The sequence below is a fragment of the Scyliorhinus torazame genome, chromosome 14 (assembly GCF_047496885.1).
Source record: "Scyliorhinus torazame isolate Kashiwa2021f chromosome 14, sScyTor2.1, whole genome shotgun sequence".
In the NCBI taxonomy this organism is placed as follows: domain Eukaryota; kingdom Metazoa; phylum Chordata; class Chondrichthyes; order Carcharhiniformes; family Scyliorhinidae; genus Scyliorhinus; species Scyliorhinus torazame.
Genome location: NC_092720.1, coordinates 208,129,215 through 208,141,793, shown reverse-complemented (window position 1 = coordinate 208,141,793; position 12,579 = coordinate 208,129,215). Strand labels below are relative to the sequence as shown.

The 12,579-nt window shown below is 46.5% G+C and overlaps 1 protein-coding gene across 1 annotated transcript; it reads left to right on the top strand.

Annotated features, from left to right (window-relative positions):
• The first annotated feature begins 8,896 nt into the window (after positions 1-8,896).
• On the top strand, positions 8,897-12,283 carry LOC140390408 (uncharacterized). Its single transcript, XM_072475556.1, has 2 exons — positions 8,897-9,214; positions 10,620-12,283. Exon 2 carries the CDS (start codon positions 10,877-10,879, stop codon positions 12,176-12,178), a length of 1,302 nt encoding a protein of 433 aa, XP_072331657.1. The 5' UTR covers positions 8,897-9,214; positions 10,620-10,876; the 3' UTR covers positions 12,179-12,283.
• Positions 12,284-12,579: the final 296 nt, after the last annotated feature.

The window sequence follows — 12,579 nt, the reverse complement described above, 5'->3', positions numbered from 1 at the left end:
GACAACATAGACGTTTTCCATCTCGCAAGATGCCAGGAATTCTTAGTGTTAGCATGGACGATATACTTCCTTTTTGTCTTTGAAGTTATATTGAAATGTGCCCAGAGGAGTCAGACCACTGAAACCACTTTACAAACAAGGATTATAACTTCTCCACTTCTATTTCCTCAGTTTCCCATTCCTCCTTCCATTGTTTGGAGATGGTCCAAATTCACTCCTCCTTATGGAGATTATGCAAATCATCATGTGTCACCCAATCTTTGCAACAACCCCTGCTTTATGGGTCATAGACTCTAGAAGTTTACATTCCATTCCAAAGAAATGCACGTTTAATCCAGATACAGAGAAGCCATAAATTAAGTAATATTCTCTCATCAACACATCTTAACCCAAACCCCATAATAAAGATGTTAAAATCAACAGTTCAGACCACTTCCTATTATAACGTCAGATAATAATGGTACAGATCAATTAAAGCAATGACTGGTTTAAACATTGTGTCATCTTAGGTTCACAATGTTTTAGCCATTCCTTCAGATTGACACATTGTGATTTTTCAGACAACTTCAGTTCAAGACTCAAAGGAGTTCTGTCATAAAACAATCAAACAATTTTGTTTCTTCGCAAATCGCTGTTTTCCAACTCTGCAACTCCTCGATTGTTAATTGTCCAACTTAATGTCAAAAGAGGAATATCTACTTTTAGACTGTGGTTGGAGAATAAAATACCTATTGCACACTCTGAACAATTGTAGAATGACAAAAATCTTACACTGATTCTCAACCCGTTCACCAATAGAAACGGTCCTTCTGACCTACTCTGACCAGACCGCTCATGATTTTGAACACCACTATTAAATCTCATTTCCACCTTCTCTCCTCCACAGAGAACAGGCAAACTGCCTCAAATCTATGTACATTACTGATATTTCTCATCCCTGTAACCATTTTCTTCAATCTGTTCTGCACCCTCCCTAATGCCTTCACATTCTTCCTAAAGTGTGGTGCTCAGAACCTGGCACACTGCTCCATTTTTGAGGCCAACCCTATTTTCTTTATACCGATTCAATATAATTCCTTGCTTTGGCATTCTATACCCCCTATTTAAAATCGCAGACTATCATATATTTTATTCACTGCTCTCGATCTGTCCTGACTCTTTCAATTATTTATGCAGAAACATAATCCCGGTCCCATTTTTCCTGCGCCCACTTTACAATTGTACCCTGAATTTTACATTGCCTCTCTCCATTCTTTCAACCAAAATGAACCACTCTGCGTTTCTCTACATTAAACTTCATCTGTAAATTGTCTGAATTCCACCAACCTGTCTATGCCCTACACTATCCTCCTCGCAGTTCACAACACTTCCAAGTTTCATTCTAGTCCTGAAATTTTGAAATTGTGTCTTATTCACCAAAGCCTGGGACATTAATATATATTAGGAAGAACAGGGTCGTAATAACAACTCCTGGGAACTCCACGAAAATAAATCCCTTTGTTTGAAAAACAACCATAAAACGCGACTTTTCTGTATGTTGTCACTCAGCCAGTTTTGTATCGATGTTGCTATTGCCCCCTTTGTTCCATGACGTCTACATTACTGTACTTATCAGATGTAGTTTGGAAGTCCATATACAGAACAACAGCGAATTGTCAACTCCCTCTATTACCAAGAAATTCAGAAAGTTAGTAAATACAATTTACATTTAATAAATGTGTACTGGTTTTCCTTAATTAACTAGAATTAGCCATATGACTTTACTTTTACCCTAAGTTACCATTTCTTAAAGCTTTCTTTTTTTTAAAAATATGTTTATTCAGAATTTTTAAACAAAAATGTTCAACCATTCAAACCCCTACCCCGTAACAAAAAAGAAAAGTCGCAGAGTAAGACATAAACATATCAATTCAACATAATACAGAACTTTGTACAAAGGGTTCCTCCTGCACATATCGACTTTCCCATATGTTTATGTATTTCCTTACTCAAGTGCCCTTAGGAAAAAAAACCTTCCCCGCCCACCCTTCCACCACCCCCGAAAGAGATGTCCCCCCCTCTTCCCCCCCCCGGGTTGCAGCTGCTGCTGACCGACCCCCATCTAACGCTCCGCGAGATAGTCTAGGAACGGTTGCCACCGCCTGAAGAACCCCTGCGCAGACCCTCTCAAGGCAAACTTTATCATCTCCAGCTTGATGAACCCTGCCAAGTCGTTTATCCAGGCTTCCACACTGGGGGGTTTTGCTTCTTTCCACAGTAGCAAGATACTCCGCCGGGCTACCAGGGATGCAAAGGCCAGGATACCGGCCTCTTTCGCCTCCTGCACTCCCGGCTCGTCCGTCACTCCAAATAGTGCTAGCCCCCAACTTGGCTTGACCTGGACTTTCACCACCTTAGATATAGTCCTCGCAACACCCCTCCAGTGCCGGGCACGACCAGAACATATGGGCGTGGTTCGCCGGGCTTCCTGAGCACCTCCCACATCTGTTCTCCACCCCAAAGAACCTACTCAGCCTCGCCCCTGTCATGTGCGCTCTGTGAATCACCTTAAACTGTATCATGGCACATGAGGAATTAACCCTGCTCAGGGCATCAACCCACAGACCCTCTTCAATCTCCTCCCCCAATTCCTCCTCCCATTTGCCCTTCAGCTCCTCTACCAAAGCCTCCTCCTCTTCTTTCATCTCCTGGTATATTGCCGACACCTTGCCCTCTCCGACCCATATACCCAAAATCACCCTGTCCTGAATCCCCTGTGCCGGGAGCAACGGGAATTCGCTCACCTGTCGCCTCACAAACTTACATGTATCTGAAAGCATTTCCCGGGGGTAGCCCAAACTTCTCCTCCAGCGCCCCTAGGCTCGCAAATGTCCCATCGATGAACAGGTCCCTCTTAAAAAAGGCCTTCGTGATCACAATTGGAAGGCACTGGAACACAAAAAGAAACCTCGGGAGGACCATCATTTTAATCGACTGCGCTCTGCCCGCTAGCGAGAGTGGCAACATGTCCCATCGTTTAAAGTCCTCCTCCATCTGCTCCACCAGCCGCGTCAAATTAAGTTTGTGCAGGGGCCCCCCAACTCCTAGCTATTTGGATCCCCAAGTACCGAAAGCTCCTTTCCGCCCTCCTCAACGGTAGATCGTCGATCCCTCTTCCCTGGTCCCCTGGATGCAACACGAAGAGCTCACTTTTCCCTACATTGAGCTTATAGCCCGAGAAGTCCCCAAACTCCCTTAGGATCTGCATGACCTCCACCATCCCCTCCACTGGATCTGCCACATACAGCAACAGGTCGTCCGCATACAGCGACACCCGATGCCCCTCTCCTCCTCGGACCACCCCCCTCCATTTCCTGGACTCCCTTAATACCATGGCCAAAGGTTCAATTGCTAATGCAAACAACAGGGGGGGAGAGGGGACACCCCTGCCTCATCCCTCGATACAGCCGAAAATACTCCGACCTCCGCCGATTCGTAACCACACTCGCCACCGGGGCTCTATATAGGAGCCTAACCCAACTGATAAACCCCTCCCCAAACCCAAACCTCCGCAACACTTCCCAGAGATACTTCCACTCTACTCGGTCAAAGGCCTTCTCCGCGTCCATAGCTGTCACTATCTCCGCCTCTCCCTCCACCGATGGCATCATTATCACGTTTAGGAGCCTCCGCACATTGCTGTTTAGCTGCCTGCACTTTACAAATCCCATCTGGTCCTCGTGAATCACAGTCCTCTATGCTCGTAGCCAGCACGTTTGCCAGCAACTTAGCATCCACATTAAGAAGCGAAATCGGCCTATATGACCCACATTGCAGTGGGTCCTTATACTGCTTCAGGATCAAAGAGATCATCGCCTCAGACATTGTCGGGGGCTGGGTCCCCCCCTCTCTTGCCTCATTGAAAGTCCTCACCAGCAACGGGGCTAATAGGTCTACGTACTTCCTGTAGAACTCAACAGGCCTTCCCCGCCTGCATGCTCCCCAGTCCCTTAATCAGCTCCTCCAACCTAATTGGCGCCCCCAAACCAGCCACCTCCTGCTCCTCCACCCTCGGGAACCTCAGTTGGTCCAGAAAACGTCGCATCCCCTCTTCCCCCGCTGGGGGCTGGGATCTGTACAGCTCCTCATAGAAGGCCTTAAATGCCTCATTTACTTTCACCGCACTCCGCACCGTAGTTCCCCTGCCATCCTTGACTCCACCTATCTCCCTCGCTGCCATCCTCTGACGGAGCTGATGTGCCAGCATCTGGCTCGCCTTCTCCCCATTCTCATATGTCGCCCCCTGTGCTTTCCTCCACTGTGCCTCTGCCTTCCCTGTGGTCAACAGGTCAAACTCCGTCTGGAGACTTCGCTGCTCCCTGAGTAGTCCCTCTTCAGGGGCCTCTGCATATCTTCTGCCAACCTTAAAATCTCCCCCACTAACCTCTCCCATTCCCTGCCCTCTCTCTTCCCCCTGTGAGCCCTGATGGAGGTTAACTCTCCCCTGACAACCGCCTTCAGCGCCTCCCATACTACACCCACCTGCACCTCCCCGTTGTCGTTGGCCTCCAAATACCTTCCAGTGCACCCCCGCACCCTCCCGCACACCTCCTCATCTGTCAGTAGTTCCACATCCAGACTCCACAACGGGCGTTGGTCCCACTCCTCTCCCAACTCCAGTTCCACCCAGTGCGGGGCGTGGTCCGAGATGGCTATGGCCGAGTACTCCGTTCCCTCCACTTTCGGGATCAGCGCCCTGCTCAGAACAAAAAAATCTATCCGGGAGTAGGCTTTGTGTACGTGGGAGAAAAAAGAAAATTCTCTGGCCAGGGCCTGGCAAATCTCCACGGATCCACTCCCCCCATCTGGTCCATAAACCCCCTAAGCACCTTGGCCGCAGCCGGCCTCTTTCCGGTCCTAGATCTGGAACGATCTAATGCTGGATCCAACACCCGCTTCCCCACCAGTATTGCCACCCCTCTATTCTTCGCATCCAGCCCAGAATGGAATACCTGTCCAACCCATCCCTTTCTTAACCTGACCTGGTCTGCCACCTTCAGATGTGTCTCCTGAAGCATGAACACGTCTGCCTTCAGTCTCTTCAAGTGCGCGAACACTCGGGCCCTCTTAACTGGCCCATTCAGGCCCCTCACATTCCACGTTATCAGCTGGATTGGGGGGCTTCCCACCCTCCCCTGCCGACTAGCCATCTCCTGTTTTAGGCCAGTCCCGTGCCCGCGCCTCCCGCACCCTCCAGTCCCCCAGACGGGAAACCCCCGCCCCGACCACCTCTTCCGTTTTCAGTTCCCCCTCGGCCAATGCAGCAGCAACCCTATTTCCCCCCCCCCACCCCCCTCCCCCCGCTAGATCCAAATCTTGCTCTTTTGCTCCCCCCATAACACTTCCGTAAGTCAGCTGACACCTGCTGACCCCGGCTTCTTAAAGCTTTCTAACCACCAAGCTCAAACTGTTGCCGGACGTAGCTATACAGTTGTACAGTAACAGTTTTCCAGTCCGCTGCTCCTCAGAAAGTACGGAAAATAATGGCGAGTGCCTCCACAATTTCCATTCTCACTTCCCTCATTATCCTTGAATGCATCTCATATGGTCAGCTTTATATACATGCAATACTAATCCAGTAAACAACCACTTCGCGCTGAAATGCTATCGGAATTCCCGACTCAAAGCTGCATAAACAGATCGACTCAGAGATACTCCAGATAATTAGTTCATACTGGGATCAAAGGAAATGTTTGAGATATAATCTTAAAACCTCTGTTACGGTCTGCACTACTGACAGAACACTTGGAAAGCAGGTCCAATTTGTGACTAAAATGGCCATTCTCAAAAACGGAGTCAACAGTTTTTATTCAACAAGAACAGCGACTGCGCGATTAAGAGAGGCCAGATGATCGCGCTGACAATCAAGCACTGCCTCAATAAACCAATAGCTAATTTCTTTACTGTGGAAGAGCCTGCAAAGCTAAGAAAAACCTTCTGGCCCATCTGTGAACATGCAGCCAAACGTGGCATCACCCAAGCATAGAAATGATGGTATTATTAGGGATTGCTGATGAATAACCACTATGCTATCATAGCCTTCTTTATCTTGAGATAAAATTACCTGACACAATTGCACCAGCGGTGCTCACTTCAGCAGCACATATATTAAAATTGGAATGATACAGAGAAGAGTCACATGGCACAATTGTACCAGTTGTTTACAAGCATATGTGAATTTGTGCACCTGATTTTAAGGTAGTCTGTAAACAATTTATTTTAAATATGTTTAAATCAATCGACTTAATGCTGAATTTATAAATAAATCAATGCTAAGATCTCATCTAGAGTGCTGTGTTCAGTTCTGGGAAGATGTCACGGCCTTTCAGAGAAGACAGAAGCCATTTACCAGAATTGTACCAAGGCTGGTGGGTTTTAGTTATGTTGTTTGATGGGAAAAGTTGCGGTTATGTATCTTAAAGGAAAGACAAGATGAGAAGATATGAGACACAGATGTTGAAGCATGTGAGTACGTTTGACAGACCAAGTAAGGGGAAGGGTGGTTTCTAGTGGCCCTAAGATCCGGAGGATACAGGTGGAAGCTGATGCCAAAATGACATTTGTCTTCAATTATTTTGAGCTGGAACACACAGTCTGTATTGGTGATGGAAACAGACTCAGCAGTGACATTCAAGAAAACATTGCGGAGCCATTGAAGGGTTTGAGTAAAGAACAGGTGAGTGAGACGAATCAATAACTATTCTTAAGCATGAACTCAGGCATGGTGAGCCAATGATGAGTCATCTGAATGTAATGGAGAATATTGTTATACAGACTGCTCTGCAGCGTAGAATACAGCCTATCTACATTAGTAGGGATGCAACACATTGACTCAGATATATAGATACATAGAAGATAGGAGCAGGAGGAGACCTTATGGCCCTTCGAGCCTGCTATGCCATTTATCACGTTCGTGGCTGATAATCCAACTCAATAGCCTAATCCTGTTTTCCCCCCATAACCTTTGATCCCACTCATCCCAAGTGCTATATCTATTTCTCTACATCTCATTTCAAGGTGAAGCATGATGGCAGAGGTTGATCTCAGTCACTGTTTACCCTATAGTACCTAATAAAAGTCCTCACCCTTAGTTTGAGATCTTACAAAATGAGTTTCCAGTATTTTCTTATTGGCAAGGTGCAAAATTGCAGACCATGGATGATTCTGTCTTGGAAAGCAGAGGTTAATGATTTCACATCAGCAACTTGTATTTACATAGCATTGCGGTAAAATGTGCCAAAGGGCTTCACATGAGCATAATCATTGAAGAACCGACACTGATCCAAATAAGCAGAGAATAAGCAGAGGGGCTGTTTAGCACAGGGCTAAATCGCTGGCTTTGAAAACAGACCAAGGCAGGCCAGCAGCACGGTTCGATTCCCGTAACAGCCTCCCCGAACAGGTACCGGAGTGTGGCGACTAGGGGCTTTTCACAGTAACTTCATTTGAAGCCTACTTGTGACAATAAGCGATTTTCATAAGAGGGGTGCGCTTTTAGAGGTTCGGTGCAGAATCAATGGGCTAAATGGCCTCCTACTGTATTGTTGGGATTCTATGAATATGAAAATAAATTATGGCTGTAAACACCAGGTAAATGTGTCACCAATTGTCTGAAACATATTAGGAACCTCCGGTGAACAATATTTTGAAACATGTTATACAACTTTATTGACAAAAGAAATCTCAAATATCTTTCAAAAAATTATTTTCTTTTACAACAATTCACTCAGACCCATGCCTCAGTCGAGTCGGGTTCCATCCCTCAAAAACAGTACTTGTTTACAAATCCTGCTGCCTTCGTCCTCCAGGCCTTTGAATGTCATCCTGACATTTCCCAGAGCCACCAATTAGCACTCACCAATGTTCACTGTCATTTAAAATGTAGAGGCAGAGAGGAAGAAAAGAAAATGGGGCCAGGAATATGAGTTTTAAAAACAATTCAAGAAACCTAATTCAATTTATAGATTAGAATGTTAATTAAAGTATAAATTAAACTGGGTGGCACGATCATACAATGGTTAGCATTGCTGCCTCACAGCGCTAGGGACCTGGGTTTGTGGAGTTTTCACATCCTCCCCGTGTCTGCATACGTTTCCTCTGTCCGGTTATCTCCCACAGTCCAAAACTCCAGACTCATGAATGACTCTTGTATAGATTGATCTGCTCTCTTCACACATCTTCTCTACTGAGTTGTACTGAACTCCGCATACTCACTCGTCGCCTAAGCCTATGTCTTTACATTGTGTATTTATTTATGACCTATGTTTTTTATTCATCTGTGGAATGACCTGTCTGGACTGTTCGCAGAACAATACTTTTCACTGTACCTCTGTACATGTGACAATAATAAAAATCCACCCCAAACCCAATCCAGATGTGCAGGTTAGGTGGATTGGTCAGTGGTAAATTTTCCCTTTGTGACAAATGGCTAGGTGGGGTTGTGAGGATAATTCGGAGGGTCAGTGCGGACTTGGTAGGCTGAAGAGCCTCTTTCTGCAGTGCAGGGAATCTGTGATTCTATGATCAAATTAAACGATAGGTTGACTAGGTGGATTGGCCATGCTAAATTGCCCTTAGTGTCCAAAAAAGATTAAGTGGGGTTACTGGGTTACGGGGATAGGGTGGAGGTGTGGGCTTGGGTCGCGTGCTCTTTCCAAGGGCCGGTGCAGACTCGATGGGCCGAATGACCTCCTTCAGTACTTTAAATTCTATTTGTTCTGCACCACATCAATGGCGCGAGAATACACAGAATGCTCACTATTGGGGAATATGGTCTCTTTCCATCAGGACAGAAACGCGCATGCGTACTAAGGCCCGTCTGCTAAGCGCTCACGTGACTACGAGGAGCATGCGCGGGGTGGCGGCACAAAGCTGAGCTGGGGCGAGTGAATCTGGGGAGGGTCGGAATTCGAGCCGCCCGTCGGACCTGCGGCGAGGTTCTGGAGATCGGTCGCCATCAAAGCGATGATGCACCGGCTCCCCACCCGATCTGACGATTCCCGGTTTCCTCTCCCGTTTATCCCGAGTTCATTCAGGACAAAGGAGCCGCCAGCAATGACCTTGGGGAGCATGCGCACTGTGATTGCAAACGGAAATGAATGCATTGTATAGAGGGATTGCTGGGGCACAGGGCATTGTGGGAACTACGGCCTCCATTACTTTGTTGATTTTCTTTGTAAGTATTTGACCGGCCGGGAATGTCAACTCTCCACAAAAGCTATCCGACGTAATGAGTGTTTCCAAATTTATTTCTTTTTATTTCATATTTCTAGCATCCTTACTAATTTCAGCACGGTAGCATAAGACATACAGTGTAGAAGGAGGCCATTCGGCCCATCGAGTCTGCACCGACCCACTTAAGCCCTCACTTCCACCCTATCCGGGTAACCCAATAACCCCTCCTAACCTTTTTTGGACATTAAGGGCAAATTAGCATGGCCAATCCACCTAACCTGCACGTCTTTGGACTGTGGGAGGAAACCGGAGCACCCGGAGGAAACCCATGCAAACACTGGGAGAATGTTCAGACTCCGCACAGACAGTGACCTAGCAGGGAATCGAACCTAGGACCCTGGCGCTGTGAAGCCAACAGTGCTAGCCACTTGTGCTAACCTGCTGTCCACTGTGGTTAGCAAAATGGCTTCACAGCGCCAGGGTCCCAGGTTCGATTCCCGGCTTGCGTCACTGTATATGTGCAGTCTGCATGTTCTGCCTGTGTCTCCATGTGCTCCGGTTTCCTCCCACAGTCCAAAGATGTGAAGGGGTAGGTGGATTGGTCGTGCTAAATTGCCCTTAGTGTCCAAAAAAGGTAAGGTCATGTGGGGCTACGGGGATAGGGTGAAAGTGTGGTGATAGGATGGAGTAGTTAGGGTGCTCTTTCCAAGGGTTGGTGCAGACTTGATGGGCCGAATGGACTGCTTCTGCACTAAATTCTGTGATTCTGATTCCCTTAGCGTTAATGCACATGTCACCACTGAACTGAGTCGTCAAATATAGACCAATTAAGCATCTATTTGTATCAAGTTAGAGTGTTGAATGTAGGACTCGGTCCCCTGTCTGTCGTTTTTTTTGTTGCACTGTTTTGAATTGTATTGGCAACAGTGGATAAGCTACTGGTTTTCTCTCAGGGCACATTTGAACCCAGTGGGACCCAAGAATATCCAGTGTGCAACTGTCAAGAAACCTAGATTCTAGGGGATGATACGTTACTAAAGCACACTATCTCTACACCATATAAATGAGTGAAATGCAGAAGAATTTGGAGGTGATGATTCCCCTTGGAGCTGTTTCCCTTATCTTCCTAATGTTTATGGTTTGGGGAGATTGTCAAAATTCTGGTTCAATTGAGGATCTATTAAATTCATCTTCATTCCTTGCTACGTCCAACTCTCTTTTCGCATTGAGTTCAGCATGTTGTGTAGTCCTATATCAATTGGACCACTTGAGATTTTAAGACAATCAATAGTTTTCATGCTCCTGTTTTCCTAGAGTTGGTCCTACCAATCCATTCAACTCCATTACACATCTTTCCTTTTTAGTCCTTTCTCGCTCACATTTACTTATTAAAATTTATTTCACAGGATATCAGAGGGAGAAAATTTTCAAAACCTGATCATTCACTGATATTGACCTTTGAACATGGAAACAAAAAGTAACATGCAGAGCGAGGAGGTACTGTTGACTTATTATACTGTGGTGGGGCATAAACTGATCATTGGGCCTGTCGATGCACAACTACTGTCACACCGGCAAATAACCGTGTAAATGTGGGAACTGTGGCAAAGAACTGAATTGCCCGATTGAGTTGGGACTTTATAGGTTTATTCACAGCAGGAAGATGCTGTTCACCTGCTCTGTTTGTAGAAAGGAATTCACTGATTCATCCCATCTGCTGAGACATCAGCGAGTTCACACTGGGGAGAGGCCATTCAGCTGCTCCATTTGTGGGAAAGGATTCACCCAGTCATCACATCTGCGGAGGCACCAGCATGTTCACACTGACAAGAGACCTTTTCAATGTTCTGACTGTGGGAAGACCTTTAAAAGCAAACAGGATTTGCTGAGACACCAGCACACTCACACTGGAGAGAGGCCGTTCACCTGTTCAAAGTGTGGGAAGGGATTCACTAATTCATCCAACTTGCTGAAACACCAGCGAGTTCACACTGATGAGAGACCTTTTAAGTGCTCGGACTGTGGGAAGTGCTATAAAAGTTCAGAGGAACTGTCGTGTCATCAACGTGTTCATACAGACAAGAGACCATTCAGGTGCTCTCACTGCAGGACAGGGTTCACACGATCGTCTCAACTCACTGTACACCAGCGCCGTCACACTGGGGAGAGACCGTTCACTTGTTCCATATGTGATAAGGGATTCACTTGTTCATCGCACCTCACTGCACACCAACGTATTCACACCAATAAGAGACCTTTTAAATGTTCTGACTGTGAGGAGAGCTTCAAAAGCAGAAATGAGCTGCTGACGCACCGGCATAATCATACTGGTGAGAGACCATTCACCTGCTGTGACTGTGGCAAGGGATTCTGTCGGTCGTCCCACCTCCTGATACACCAGCGAGTTCACAACGGAGAGAGACCATTCACCTGCCCTGAATGTGGGAAGGGATTCACACAGTCATCTATCCTATTGACACACCAGCGAGTTCACACTGGGGAGAGACCATTCATCTGCACTGTATGTGGGAAGAGATTTATTCAGTCATCCCACCTCCTGACACACCAGCTTGTTCACAATGATAAGAGACCTTTTAAATGTTCTGACTGTGAGAAGAGATTTAAATCTAAAAGGGATTTGCTGACTCACCAGGGAGGTCACACCGGAGAGAGACCATTCCACTGCTCCATGTGTGGAAAGGGATTCACTCATTCATCCCAGCTGCTGACACACCAACGCACACATACTGGGGAGAGGCCATTCACCTGCTCTGTGTGCGGGAGAGGATTTACCTGTACCTCACACCTGCTGAGACACCAGCGGGTTCACACTGGGGAGAGACCATTCACCTGCTCTGTGTGTGGGAAGGGATTTACTCAGTCATCCCACCTACTGACACACAAGAGATGTCACATGCGTCAGCAAGGATTGGATTCCCATGCTGTTAATCCCATCCAGGACTGAACTACGCCAGCTGGGATTTGTTTCTGTTTCGAACCCCTTGAACTACTAAAATGAAATTGAATATTCAGGACAGATGTGAAATAAAGCAGCTTTGTTTTAAAAACATTCTTGTCGATTTTTGTCTTTCCTACTTGAGTGTTTAGCATCACCTGGCTGTAGCTCAGAACAATCTGAGAGAGGATTATACGGTTGAACAGTCTGGTGGACAATTCTTCATCCAATTATCTGACTCTTCATTTGTACAGTATGTATATATTTTATGTATCATATATCATAGAATTTACAGTGCCGAAGAAGGCCATTCGGCCCATCGAGTCTGCACCGGCTCTTGGAAAGAGCACCCTACCCAAGATCAACACCTCCACCCTATCCCCATAACCCAGTAACCCCACCCAACACTA